The sequence below is a fragment of the Malaclemys terrapin genome, chromosome 3 (assembly GCF_027887155.1).
Source record: "Malaclemys terrapin pileata isolate rMalTer1 chromosome 3, rMalTer1.hap1, whole genome shotgun sequence".
NCBI classification, from domain to species: domain Eukaryota; kingdom Metazoa; phylum Chordata; order Testudines; family Emydidae; genus Malaclemys; species Malaclemys terrapin.
The window spans coordinates 115,516,018-115,529,949 of NC_071507.1; the positions used below are offsets into that span (position 1 = coordinate 115,516,018).

The window sequence follows — 13,932 nt, forward strand, 5'->3', positions numbered from 1 at the left end:
AATTTTCAAATCAATGGGAGCAGAAATTGTAAGCCAAAGAGAATTCAGACTTAGGTAAAGCTGTTGATTCCTATGGGTAAAAGCGATAATTCTTGTTCTTGCGTTTTGGACCAAATTGCAATTCCAGCAACACTGATGCTGGAAGGCTACAAACAAAGAATTATAGTAATCCAGTTTGGATGCAATAAGCATGAAAACCAGTTTCCAAATCTATGGGGGACTCAGCAGGATTTAATCCTTGCAACACGTCTTAGAGGATAAAACAAGCTATTTTAACCACATTTTAAATGTGTTTATCAAAGAAAATCCAAGCAAATTCCCAAATTTCTTGTAGATGTATAAAACGGGTATCAAAGACCCTCCTAGAGAATTCAGTTGGGTTTTGGTTAGATAAGGTTTTACTGCTAAGTAATGTATAAAATCCTCCCATTTGACTGGGATTTAGCTTCAGTCATCTGGAAGTCATCCAGCTTCAAACATCTGCAAAACAATTTTGCAAGTGAAAAACTGCCTGATTAGGATCAGATTGAGAGAAGATAGGTGAAATGGGCTATTATGCTCATAGCAATGAAGATGCAGATACCAACAGCACTAAGCTTTCAATGAACTGAAAGAGCCTTTATACAGTAGCAAACAATAAATGGACAAATGCTGTGGTTTGCTTCTATTTGAGGTCCCAATCTTAACAGCCACGAATGTACGAAAGTAATTTACACATGTGAATAGTCAGATTGAGCTCTGATTACTCAAATGTGTAAAGTTACTCAAAGATGTAAGTGTTGCAGGATCAGGACCTAACAGGACAAGGACTAAAAGATAATTTAATGTAAAACAAGTCACTAAGGTATGTGTGTGTGTGTTTTACTTATTAAAACAGCAGCAGATATCAATAAAAACAAGCCTCTACACAACTAATTGCATGTGCTTTTCAGACGAAGTTCAGCTACAGTACAGGGTTTGTTTTCCACTCAGCAAAACAGTTGGAAAAAAGTTGTTCCAGTATTAAATTGTCTTAGAGAAAAATGTTAGATTTTTTTGGCTCAGTTTGTAAAGTTTTCATCAGTTCAACAAAATGCCACATTTCAAAGTATGCCTCTCCCTGAGCAACCTTCCAGTCCTGTAAAGACACCATTCACATTAAATTCAGGGCACTCACACTGGCTATTCTCAGTACACAAATCATGGTAAGTCTAGCAACTGACCTGAATCTAGAGGATGACACCTTCAAATTCACTCTGCCACCCACTCAGCTATTAAATTGGCTTCCTTTAGGGGATAAGAGAGGCCCATGATTTGGTCCCTATCTGAGATAACCAAGAGTGTGACCATGTGAAATAGAATGGAGAAAAGTTCAAGCTGCCTAATGATATTGGCCAGTTTAAAAAAAAAAACAAAAAACTGGATGTCTGAAGTTAAGCTTCTAAAGCCCTAGTTAGCCATTTAAATACGTGGCCCGATTTTTCAAAAGTGCTGAGCACCTAGCAGCTCCCATTGAGGTCACTGGACATTATGTATTATGTAGGGTGCTGTGTAGCATAGGTTTAAAGCACGAGTATATTCTGTGTGTGGCCAAAGAGAGAAAAGTCCCCAAGTGATATGCAGGGGGTAATTATTCCAGTTTGAGTGTACTTGGTTTCAGATGCATTCTAATAAACTATCAACATATTCTCTCTCGCTAGACCTAAAAAAGATAGACTATTCTAAATAATATCAAAATAACAAGCTTAAGCTGTTTTGCGAGCTTGCATTTTTTCAGTCACGCTCAGGAATGCAAGGAACACACTAATCCTCTGAAAACAGACATAATTCTTTGCATGTTCTTGAGGCAAACAGCATCTTCCACTCTGTTTAATTCACCCTGGATTGCTCTTCCTTTCCTTATTTCATATGTATTTTATTCTAATAGGAAAACACCAACCTGATGTTGGCAAAGTTCTGGGGAAAGCTGAGAGCAAAGATTTGATCAGTAATTTCTTTACACTTCATGCATATCTGGCATGGGATTTTAAGCATATTAAGATCCAAAATTACCTCTAAAACTGTTTTTTTAAATTACAGAGAGCATAACAAAAGGTGTAGAGGAGGCTAGTTGGCACAATTGTGTAAAGAGCATCACACTGCAAGGGATATTAGCGAAACTTGCAGTGGTTCGTCGTCGTCCCCCCCAACCCCAATTTCAGGTTTTTGCAAATGTCACCAAAGGAACATCTTTGCAAACCCAAATTGATTTTTTTTTTTGCACACTTAATGTAAGGAGGATTTGCAACATGTGCCTCATAGTGAAGATGAGAATGGGGAATTTTGCCTTTGGTCACTTAAAATTTTTAATCCATTTTCACAGCATTATATAAAGGTTTTCTATGAAAATGTGCTTAATTCTGATTCTCAGTTATGCTCTACCTTTTTACACCACTCTGGCAGTGTAAATTGTTTACTTACTTGAAGTCTCTTGTATACTGCCAGACCGGTACAAAGTAGTCTCAATGTAAATGACAATAAGCCCCAGAAGTTTCATTACATTTTAGTGGCTACTTTATTTGGAGGCAGGTTGGTGTTTATTTTTTGATTGTCTAATAGAAGTGTTAAACTATTGGGAGGAATGTTTGTGATGATTCATTTGAAAAATCTCTGGACCTTGGTGGATGGGACAGTTGCAAGACATTTTTGTAAGCAAAGTAAATACTTTGTGGTACTTTATACCCCTAAAATTCTTTCTTAAATCTTTTATATTGCCCCAGGGTATAAATCAGTATAGGGCAAAAGTGAAAAAATGTTGCACATTTCTGTGCAATGATACCATGCCAATGTGACATGTTGAATTTATAGTATGATGTGAGTGATATAATGGAACTTAGATATATCTTAATCTAAATACTGCTCAAACCCAAAAGCTTTTTTTACACATTGTTCACAGGCAAACTCAAAATTATAGAAATCTATCCTGGTCTTTTATGTGGTATAGAGTGTTTTTAGATTAATTCATTGGTAACAAGATAAATATAATAAGGGAAAAAAAGCTATCTTATTTATGCATCAAATAATTATTTTCCTCATACATTTTATTTGTAGCACTTATAGAACATTGTTCAAATTATTGCCAACAATGAGGTTGTTTAAAGCCTGCACTTTGCCTACCGTTTGTAACTGAAATTTTCATATAAGTCTGCTTCTGATTGCTGGTAAGGTTTGTGCTTGAAAAACAAACACTGTAGTTAGAAACGGTGGTAAAAGGTGTATTAAATTTAATTTGATTTATGAAAATATTTACATAATAACATTATAATTCTGTTTAAAAAAACAGGTGATGGTAACCAAGGCTATGGTGCCTAGTCTTTTTACAATAGGAGTCAATTGCAATACTTCTGTTGAACTCAATAGGAGCAGGATCCTATTATACAAATCCATTTTAAATGTGCATAACAATCCTGTTCATGATTTAACTTTGACTGTCTTAGGTAAAATAAATTACATAGTCTCCACTAGTGCCAGGCAGATAAGGGGAATCTTTCAGTCTATCAGTTAATTTGAAGTAAAGAGGACAATAGCTTGGACTGGATTTCTGTTCATCTTAATTGGACTGTGGTCACACTCCTAATGGAAAAGTATGTTTTAGCATAAAACACTTCTTTCTTTCTCTTTCTTAAACAATACTTTGATATAGATCTTAGGATAATGCAGGTTTGCTGGAGAGACTAAGAAGGTGGAATGATCTATAAGAGGTTGAAACGTTCTCCTGAAATAGATCAAAAGGACAATTGTGGGTAAAGAAAAAGAAAGCTGGTGAAAGCTTAATTGGATGAACATTTTAAAAATATTCTTATTATCCATGTGTGATTCCCTGCATACTAGTGCATATGGCAAGGGGGAGTACTTTACATCTTCATAAAGTGACATTAAGAGTGTGTGTATGTGTATGTATGTATGTGCCAGAGGCATTTGGGGCTTTCACTCTCCTCTTCATTGTGATCTCCATTTTTTCATCCCAGTTATGTACATCCTTTCTTCTTTGAGTCCTCTCCATGTACTCCGCAAGAATGATGTAACCAGTCTGCACTGTCACCAAGGCACAGCAATTTCCTGGGGCAGTAGTGCAGGATCCTTGTGGTGATGTATGGAGGAAGAAGTGGAGACAGATGGAGAATTGAGTCAGGCAGAGTAGCAGGTGGAAGCACAGCACACAACTGATTGCTGTTGATCAGCAGACTGCTAATTAGTGATGCATTTCCACACTGTAGAGGCAGGTTATGGACTTGGGAATGAGAAGGAAACAAAAATCTTGTATGGTATGGAGGGGATGTCTTTGTCGGGCTGAGGCATTGGAAGATACAGTCTGAGGGGCAAACATTTGGTAGCTCCAGATCTAAATGTAATCTAATCCACACAAGCACCAGAAGGGCGTATGAAAGTTGACTTATCTTCCTGGCCCTGAGCCACTCGATAATTGCAAGTATTGGTCTGAAAGTGTTTAGAACATAATTCTTCAGAGGAAAGAAAGCTATGCTTTAAGCTCTTGAGCAATACAAAATTAACATTCACAAGCTTTGTTTTTGGTGAATAAATTGGCATAATTAGTACTGTATGTGAAGAAATAAAGCAGAATAACCTTAACCCCCAGAAAAATATATTTTCAAATGTTTTCTGTTTTAACCTATGCATTCAGGAAGCTCTGTTAACAAGCTCAGCAAGGAGCCACTGAGAATCATACATCAGACCATGGAAGAATCCACTGATTGGCTTTATGGTTTTATTTCTTTACTGTCTGACATCGTATCGACTGATGATGATGACAGTGATGAAGGTATTTGCGATATACAGACTTGTGTAACTGCGCTAACTCATGTTTTACATGCATTATATAGACTTACTTAATTTTTAACCTCACTGTCAAAGAAGTCAGGGAAAGCGAATAGAAGTGAACACCTTGCTAATAATGAATCAGCTGGCTACTAGCGTTAGAAAACTGATGTCTTTGTTAGCTTTCATCTTCCATTTCATAGGCAATTACAGAAAATATGTCAGAATTAAATGTTACTAGTGGTATTTCCAAGTAAAGAGGGCTAATTTAGGCTGAGTTGATGTTTCAGAGAGGGGCAGCAGCTATTCTACATTGTTTCTCTCTACCCTATAAGAATGGAAGGGTCTAGAAAATGAAAGAATTAAATGTACAGTCAAAACTTGAAAAATCTAAGACAACACTTTTATTTGATATTTGAACAGTAGGGGGTAGTATTTGTGGAAAAACACTGTAACTGGACTGAAGGGAAGTTTGGATAACAAACATCAATAATTTAACAGTATGGCCTTGGAACTGCTATTAATATGCATCATCTCATGGAGCTGTCAGATATGTTAAACCAAACAGCCAACAGTTAATCTATAGTTTTTGAAAGAACTATCTTTTTATTAATAGATAATCAGTTCAGTAGCATGTGGTGTGGTAATAGATGCACAAGTACTACATGTTATGTTTATTGTCCTGTACGCGTATATGCAGTTAGGCATGATGATCATAGCAGTGTCATACCATATTCCTATTGCTTTGTGTAGCATTCCATCATAACAAAAATGATTAAAACCCAACAGGAACTTAAACTGAATCTTTCACCTACTGTATTCATAAACTAGAAATATCACCTAACTTCTGCCACTGCAAGATGTCTGCATGGGCTTTCATATTAGTTTTGTGTACTAATATTAACAGATATGCTATTATATGTAGCTTTATGACTTGGGGACCCTATTCTAAGATATGATTTACAACCACTGTAAGGCCAGTTCTTGGTGTTGTTGAGAAATAAAAAGGGTGCAATGTGGTTTCCTTGTCTAAATTTTTGAAATTATGCTGGTGGTCAAAAACCATGCAATGAGGAACATTTTTGAGTACAAGAATGGATGGAGGCAGAGTGGACAAACCCACATGAGGGTTTGAAAGGATCATAAAATGAGCTAGCCTATACCAATTCCTATATAGAAAATTAAATCATTTAAATTGCAAAGTTCTGAATGCCTCCTGGGAGGTCCTCAGCAACCCCAACTGCATTGACTGTACTCAGAGTGGAGAATAGTTGGCACCTCCCAAGAATCACGGAGGGACTCAGCATCTCACAGTATTAGACCCTAAGAGTCTAGTGTATGGGTCCGCTTCTTTGTAATGCTTAAAGCCATGTCAAAAGTGGAGGCACAGCATCAGACTTTGGCAACTGACTGTTCCTGCTCCCACTGAAGTCAATGGGATTTTTGCCATTGACATCATTGAAAGCGTTATTAGGTTTCTTTTGTTCTGAACTTTGCAAGAAGTGTCATTTGGAATGCTTTCTTTGTAGCCAATGAAAATGGAAACCCTGTGCCCATTTTTAAAATATGGATTCAGGTTTATAACTAAACAAATTCCACTCACATGCCAGTATCTGGTCACATATTTACCTATAAGTTCTAGAACTTTTTTTGGTGCCTACAATACATTTAACATATCTGTCCTTCCTCTTAGAAAGCCTACATGGAAGCACAAGTGTGGGTGTAAGTCTAAAATCTCAGAATAGAGTTCTTGTCACTGCACATGTTCGGCATAAAGTTTGAATGTATTTAAAAATGAAAATAAACTAGCATGGAAAAAAATAGTGGCATTGCTACCAGTTATCTGATTGTTGTGTTTTTTCCATCTTGGTTTAGGTGAAGTGGAACCTCCGTTGAAAAAAAAAGGTTGGTTTTCATTGTTATAAATAACACATGCTTTGATGTATTAAATGTTTTTAGATACTTTTGTTATTAAATTATTAAATTAGTAAGAACCTACCGTCTCTATACCACTGGTTCTGTCACTAATTGCTTTTGTTATTCTACTAACTGTGTATGCTGTATGTAAATTGAAATTGTTAGGAATGTCAAATTATAATAAGGTTTGAAGTGTTGTTTGTTGCTGCGCAGTGTGTTTAGGAGAAGTCTTAATTGTTTCATTATGCTGTGCATCTAAAAATTATCATAAAAAACCAACAGCACTACTACAGTATTATTTTATATGTATTATCTACCTATTGACTTATATTAATGTCAATTTGTGTTAAATACATGCCTGGAAAGAATAGATACCTGTCAGGAAGCAGCTGTGGAATATAAAAGTATTCACCTCTTGCCCAGGTTTATAGTAAAAGCTTAAAGTAAGGACTATCTGTATACTTCTGAAAATAACTTACATAGTTACCACTGGATTTTTATGGAAAACAAAGATGAAGCAAGTAGAATTGTGATACAAATCTTTCTAAATGTTGCCATGCAGAAACACAAAACTTAAGTTCAGCTTCTGTTAACTCAAAAGGAAAATGTACTGGAAGACCCAGGATATTGTTAATAGGATATAGAGTCCCTCATTTCTAGTTTACTGTTCAAACTGAGCACAGTTTGGTAATAATAACAAAAGTCATTACCACCTGTTGAAGTTTCAGTGATCTACATGATAAGAGTTTAACATCTATCAAATTTCCAATAGATAAATGTCCATATCACAGAAACTATCACTGCCACATTAAGGGCGCAATCCAGCTTCCTCTGAATTACCTCGAGTTGTATTAAGCTCTTAATAACACCTTTTTTGGCAGTCTCAGCAGAAAGGTCAAGAACTGAATGGGCATGGAGAACAATACTGTCTACTCTTCCTTATGAGTGATCCCTTCATGTCAAAATTGTGGCAAACTGGTAGACAGTGTGGGAAAACTTGCTCTCCTGTTATCTATGATTTATGGGTGGGATTTTTCAGCATTGGACTAACTCAGTTCCCATTGAAACCAGTGGGAAGTATTCCATTGATTTCAGTTGAAGCAGTTAGGCCACTGATGCACAGCACTACTTATCCTTCAACTGATATGACTATAGCACTACTGCCGTCGCCTTTGATGAAGAACAGCTAATTGAAGCGGAACCCCAGCAAGACAGAGGTAATGCTGGTGGGTGCAGAAAAGCATTGTGAAGCATTTGCACCCCATCATGCAGTCTGCTTTGGCTGAAGGGGACATATTCACAATTAGTTAATTCAGGCCATAGTTTAGGAGTGCTCCTGAATTGCTCACTGACACTAAGCTTTCAGCTAGCAGCATCTACAAACAGTGTTGGGAGGAGGGATAGCTCAGTGGTTTGAGCATTAGCCTGCTAAACCCAGAGTTGTGAGTTCAATCTTTGAGGGGGCCACTTAGGGATCTGGGACAAAATCACTACTTGGTTTTGCTAGTGAAGGCAGGGGGCTGGACTTGATGACCTTTCAAGGTCCCTTCCAGTTCTAGGAGATGGGATATCTCCATTAAACAAACAATCTTTCCTCATAGGTCCTGTTTTCTAAACCTTTATTCATTTTTGTTGCTCTCCTCTGGACTCTCTCCAATTTGTCCACATCTTTTCTGACACAATACTCCAGTTGAAGCCTTATCAGCATGGAGTAGAGTGGAAGAATTACTTCTCGTGACTTGCTTACACCACGCCTGCTGATACATCCCAGAATGATGTTTGCTTTTTTTGCAACAGTGTTACACTTACAAATTTGTTATCCACTATAATCCAGATCCCTTTCCGGAGTACTCCTTCCTACTTATGTGTGCAATTTATTGTTCCTAAGTGAAGTACTTTGCATTTGTCGTTATTGAATTTCATCTTATTTAGTTCAGACCATTTTTCCAGTTTCTCCAGATCCTTTTGAATTTTAAATCTATTCTACAAAGCACTTGCAGCTCCTCTCAGCTTGGTATCATCCACAAACTTTATAAGTGTATTCTCTATGCCATCATTTATGAAGATATTAAACAGAACTAGATCCAGAACCGAACCCTATGGGAATCCACTCGATATGCCCTTCCAGGTTGACTGTGAACCACTGATAACTACTCTCTGGGAACCATTTTCCAACCAGTTATGCTCCCTTCTTATAGTAACTCCATCGAGGTTATATTTTCCTAGTTTGTTTATGGAAAGGTCATGCGAGACTGTATCAGAAAACTTACTAAAGTCAAGACATACCACATATACCACTTCCCCACACCGCCAAGCTTGTTACCCTGTCAAAGAAAGCTATTAGGGTCATTTGACATGATTTGTTCTGGACAAATCCATGTTCACTTTTACTTACCACATTATCTTCTAGGTGTTTGCAAATTCTTGCTTGATTATTTGCTCCATTATCTTTCTGGGTACTGAAGTTAAGCTGACTGATCTGTAATTCCAGGGGTTGTCCTTATTACCCTTTTTAATAGAGTGGAACTATGTTTACCCTCTTCCACTCCTCTGGAATCTCTCCCGTCTTCCATGAGTTTTCAAAGATACTCTCTAACGGCTCACATATCTCCTCAGAGAGCTCCTTGAATATTCTTCAGTTCTCAGGTCTGTCAACCAGAGCATATTTTCTGTGCACTAACAGTCTGCACAAAATTTTCACTATCTTGGAAGTACCATAATTGCAAACATATTAAAAGTTAGTTGATACCACAGTAAAGTTATTTACTGAGAAAATGTTCAAGGGAATAGTAAGGACATCACAGTAATGATAAGGAAAGAAGAAGAAAGGAATAATAATAATGATAATTATGAGCCTGAAGAAAGCAAAGATAACCTTGACACAGATGCAAATTGTAGGCAAAGATAATAGGGATACAAATAGTGACAATGAAGGTGGTACATGTAACAGGGCTAATATTGGTGTCAGTAGCCTCTAGAAAGGATGAAAATGCTTATCATAGTACATTCTTTACCAAAATTAATTTCTTCATCCCCAGCATTATCACTGATATTTATATTTAGTCACTGGAAAAGACTGAACATTTTATATTGTGCAGAAAAAAAATTATAACTATCAGGGGACATGGTGAAAAAGTATTCTGTAAAGAGCTTTGTAATGTTTAACAATGTGTACTCAGTGCATGCTAAAATTGTTCAGCGTTTCCATGAAAACTATTCAAAAATCTAATAATGGTTTCTAACAGACTTAATATGTTTTCGCTTTCATTTTTCTAAATCAGTGGTTAGAATTGATAATGTTGATTTATGTTTCAGGGTTAGTAAAACATTTATGGACAAATCAATTTATTTGACAACTGTATGTTTAGTTTTTTGTATGCTTCTTTTATTAAAATTTCTTGTTATAATAGGAGAGTTTTATTCATCACATCTTATATGCTTATGTCTCTGCAGTCTAAGCCCAGTGTCTGTTTCTATAAGGATATTGATTGATGGAAGCAAAATGAGACTGATAATCTTTTTGAATCTTCGGGATGGGGGAGAAAACGTCCCCAAAATTAGAAGTAACATTTTATTAGAGATGACTCCATATTAAAAGCGCAGAAGTTTTAGTGCCAGGCCTATGGCAGTAGTCAAAACTTACTACTAGCAATGTTATTACTCTACAGCATTTTGGAACTGTAGAATAGAACAATAGTTTACATAAGGCTAGTTTAAAGTTAATTTTCTAATATATAGATTAGTGATATTATGTACAAATTAATATTTGTACATATGGAAGTTATTCTCAATCTTTTGAATTTAGGATATGACCAAAGGCCATTGAAATCAATAGGTCTTAGATCAGGGTTTATTTTATATTTCACAGTTCAGTCTTGTTCAAACTTTGTTTTTTAACTTAACATTCTTCCTTTGTTTTAGTTGAAATTCATCCTGTGACCAAAAAAAAAGGTGAGTGAATTTTAAAGCAATCTTAGTTTAATAAAAAAGAAGGAGCTTAATAATAAATTAAGTTAGAAATATCTATGCAAGTAAAGCATTGACATGGCAGTAGATGCTGGACACTGGCTGAATATTATTTAGTAGACTTTTATTGGTGTAACAGATGCTGATATACATAAAAACAGAAGAAACTTGAGATTTCTGAAATACACAGAAACACTCAGGCATACCTTGGTGATAAAGGCTACATATATACCTAGGCAGATACATGAATGCAAGGGCCTGATCCTATTGTTTTTATGCAGACACAAACATTAACTCTGCCTTTTTAAAATTAAATCACATTTCACCTATACATTACAAAACAGAAATTTTAGATATCAAATAGAGGAAAATGGCAGTACCCTTCTGTTTCATATTAGTCTTCGGGATGTGATAATCATGTGATTTCTGAGTTAGTAGAACCACAAATTCTAGGCAGTGATTTATCTGGAGAAGAAGAAAAGATATTGTGTAGGGATTTCCATCCTCCCTGTTTCCTAGACATGTTGCTTTTTCACAGTAGTGAAGCAAGAAACATCAGAACTTTCCACTGCAAATTGGGAGAAACTAGCCTAATTATACAGATAAATAAAGCTCCTTGACAACCAGCTTAGTCAGAATTCTCCAAATTCAAATGAGTTAATGAAATAATATGCTTTTTTGGGGGGTGAGACAGAAGGACTAAAGGAGACTAAAAACATACTAGAGAACTCTCCTAGTAATGATGTGCTATATGGGTACAGTCTTTCTGCCCACACACTATGAATTGCAAGATCAGGGCCAAAAGTTCAATGTATAAATACCAGTAGGTGAGTGAAACCATTATGTCATTAGATTGTTGTGACCAGTTAGTTTTCATATCAAGATTTGAAAGCAGACATTTTGCATATTTCAATTTTTTCCCCAAAATTTTCACATAGCTATAACTGATAGTTAACCATGCTCTTTTGTCTTTCCCTCTTCTAAGAGCTTATCAACGTAAAAAAAAAAATTTGCTGCTTTAACTATAATACTTAAAGTGGCAATCCCCTCCCGCATTGTAGACTCATTTATATGCAATCAATATATATCAATGTAGCTTATTCCGGTTCAGGAAACAAAACAATGTAGACCACTATAAGGTACCTTTATGCCAATACAAGTTCATCCACATCAGAGTTTATACTGGTAAAAATTCACACTGCTAACCAACTTACTTATCATGGTATAACTTTTCTAGTATAGACTTTTGAGATTAGGACCCTACGCTCTTAAGTCATATAGTCACTTTTTAAAATGTTATCCAATAGCTCATCTGGAAGAATATTGAGGATGGGCAAGACTCCTTTGGATGATATTCATGTTTCATAAATATTTAGACCAGAAAATAAAAATATTTCTAAACCCAAATTTCTTCCTTCAAGCTGCAAATAGGCTGGGAAAGCAAATATTTGAGTAGCATGAATGCAACCTGAAAAGCATGGCCCCTTATTGAATTTGCCTATATGGCTGATGTTTGTGATTTGGGAAATTAATTATTCTATGCACTCATCCCTAGAGTATTATTTGCATCTTTAGTGTTTTCAGAGATCAGCTGACTTTTCTTTTATATCTCCATATGGCAATATTCCTTTTTTCTGTATAAGAGTTCTTGTTTCCCAGCTCTGTAAAGTGTTCTCTATTTCTCTTTAAGCTTCTTCTCACTATAAAGTGTTTTGTGAATTTTTGTGTAAGGAGCAATGTGTTTAAAAAAATATCTTCAGAACTGAGAGAATGTCAAAAACACACACAAAACTACTTCCCCAGATAGTTTTTTATTTGATTTTTGTTACCATCAATTTCTATTATTAATGTTCTCTTGACAATCCCATCTTGCTTTTTATACTGATCAAAACAGCAATAGCATATCCACTATAAGGGGAACACTTTAGAATATGAAGAAAGTATTTTTCAGATTATCTAAAGAAAACACAACTACCTACCCTTAGGCAAGAGTGAATTTTCAATTCCAGGGTTTTCTTTTCTTTATTGTTTGTTTTTGTTGCTGTGGGAAGAAAGGTTTTTAACTTGGGTTGATGTCACAGGGCATTCCAATCCAAAATGTACTGCTTTCCTGTGAAAGAGGCAAAAAAAGAGTTCCTGACTCCATGTGTCATTAAAGATCCTTTGGATAGAAGTGTAGTAGCACTTGAGATTTCAGAGAGTTTAGCTTCCCTCCAGCGTAGGGTGTATGATGCTACTGAGCTCTTTTAATCTGTGCTCCGGCTATAGTAGAAGGTAGCTGAGTTTGTTGCTGTTAAAGAGGGAAGAGAAGGACGTGAGTCTGATCTCTTTTTCTGGTTGGGGGTCCATTGTGCCACAGCTGGAATGAAGAGAGCCTGAAAATCAGACTTGGTGGGTGAGAGTTAAGAGAAGACATGAAGAAATGTCTTACTTTCCATAAAAATAACAGGTGCCAGAAGGGATTACTCAATTCAGAGACAATGTAAAATGCTGCCTTCCCTTAGATGAAAAATTGGCCTGTATATTAGAACTGATCAAAAGAGTTTTTTTCCTATTGAAAAATCAAAAATTGGAATATTTTGGCCAAAAAACAAAATAGATTTGGAAATGCTATGGTGGTGCCTCAAGCTGCATCCCCTCTCTAGGCCAGGCTCCCTAGTTGGCCTACATATCCAATGATGCACCATGGTCTCACTTCTTGAGGCGGGGAGGCGGTGCATCATGATGAATCACAATTTCCTTGAGACACTGGAGCGGTATAGCTGAATCTAATATTTTCCATGGAAAGTAGACACTTTGAAAAATTGTATATACTCAAAACCTATATGTTTCATGGAAACCATTTACAGTGGAACATTTTTGACTGACCTACTATATATATTAAAATGCCCAGGCACATTGTTACCATGCTAAAAGATCAATGCCAATGTTCTATGACAGGTTTCAGAGTAGCCAATGTTCTATGACTTAATAATAAAATTCTCCTTTAATGAATAAAAACAGCAAATGTATTGCTTTATTGCCCCATCTCTTCTTGAGACCCAAGAACAAAAGCATTTTATTTTGTCGCGGAAAGAATATGATTTAAATCATGGCAGATGGAAAAAGGCATATATTTCATTAATCCCAAAGTAGTAGCATATAAACAGAGATGGTTATATAAAATTTAGCTTTAGTTTCTGTATAGGTGAGCAGGAGGTTGTGGGGGAATGGGGATACATTATGTTTCTCTCTCTAGAAGCTGGACAATTTGAC

At 36.1% G+C, this 13,932-nt stretch overlaps 1 protein-coding gene across 9 annotated transcripts in view; it reads left to right on the forward strand.

The window, feature by feature from the left end:
* TRDN (triadin) overlaps window positions 1-13,932 on the forward strand; it is a 284,763-nt gene that overhangs the window by 49,535 nt on the left and 221,296 nt on the right. For all 9 annotated transcript variants that reach the window (XM_054021587.1, XM_054021581.1, XM_054021584.1 and 6 more), the window contains exons 3-5: window positions 4,661-4,798; window positions 6,670-6,699; window positions 10,633-10,662. In XM_054021587.1, coding sequence (XP_053877562.1) covers window positions 4,661-4,798; window positions 6,670-6,699; window positions 10,633-10,662 — 198 coding nt within the window. The remainder of the gene's footprint in view (window positions 1-4,660; window positions 4,799-6,669; window positions 6,700-10,632; window positions 10,663-13,932) is intronic.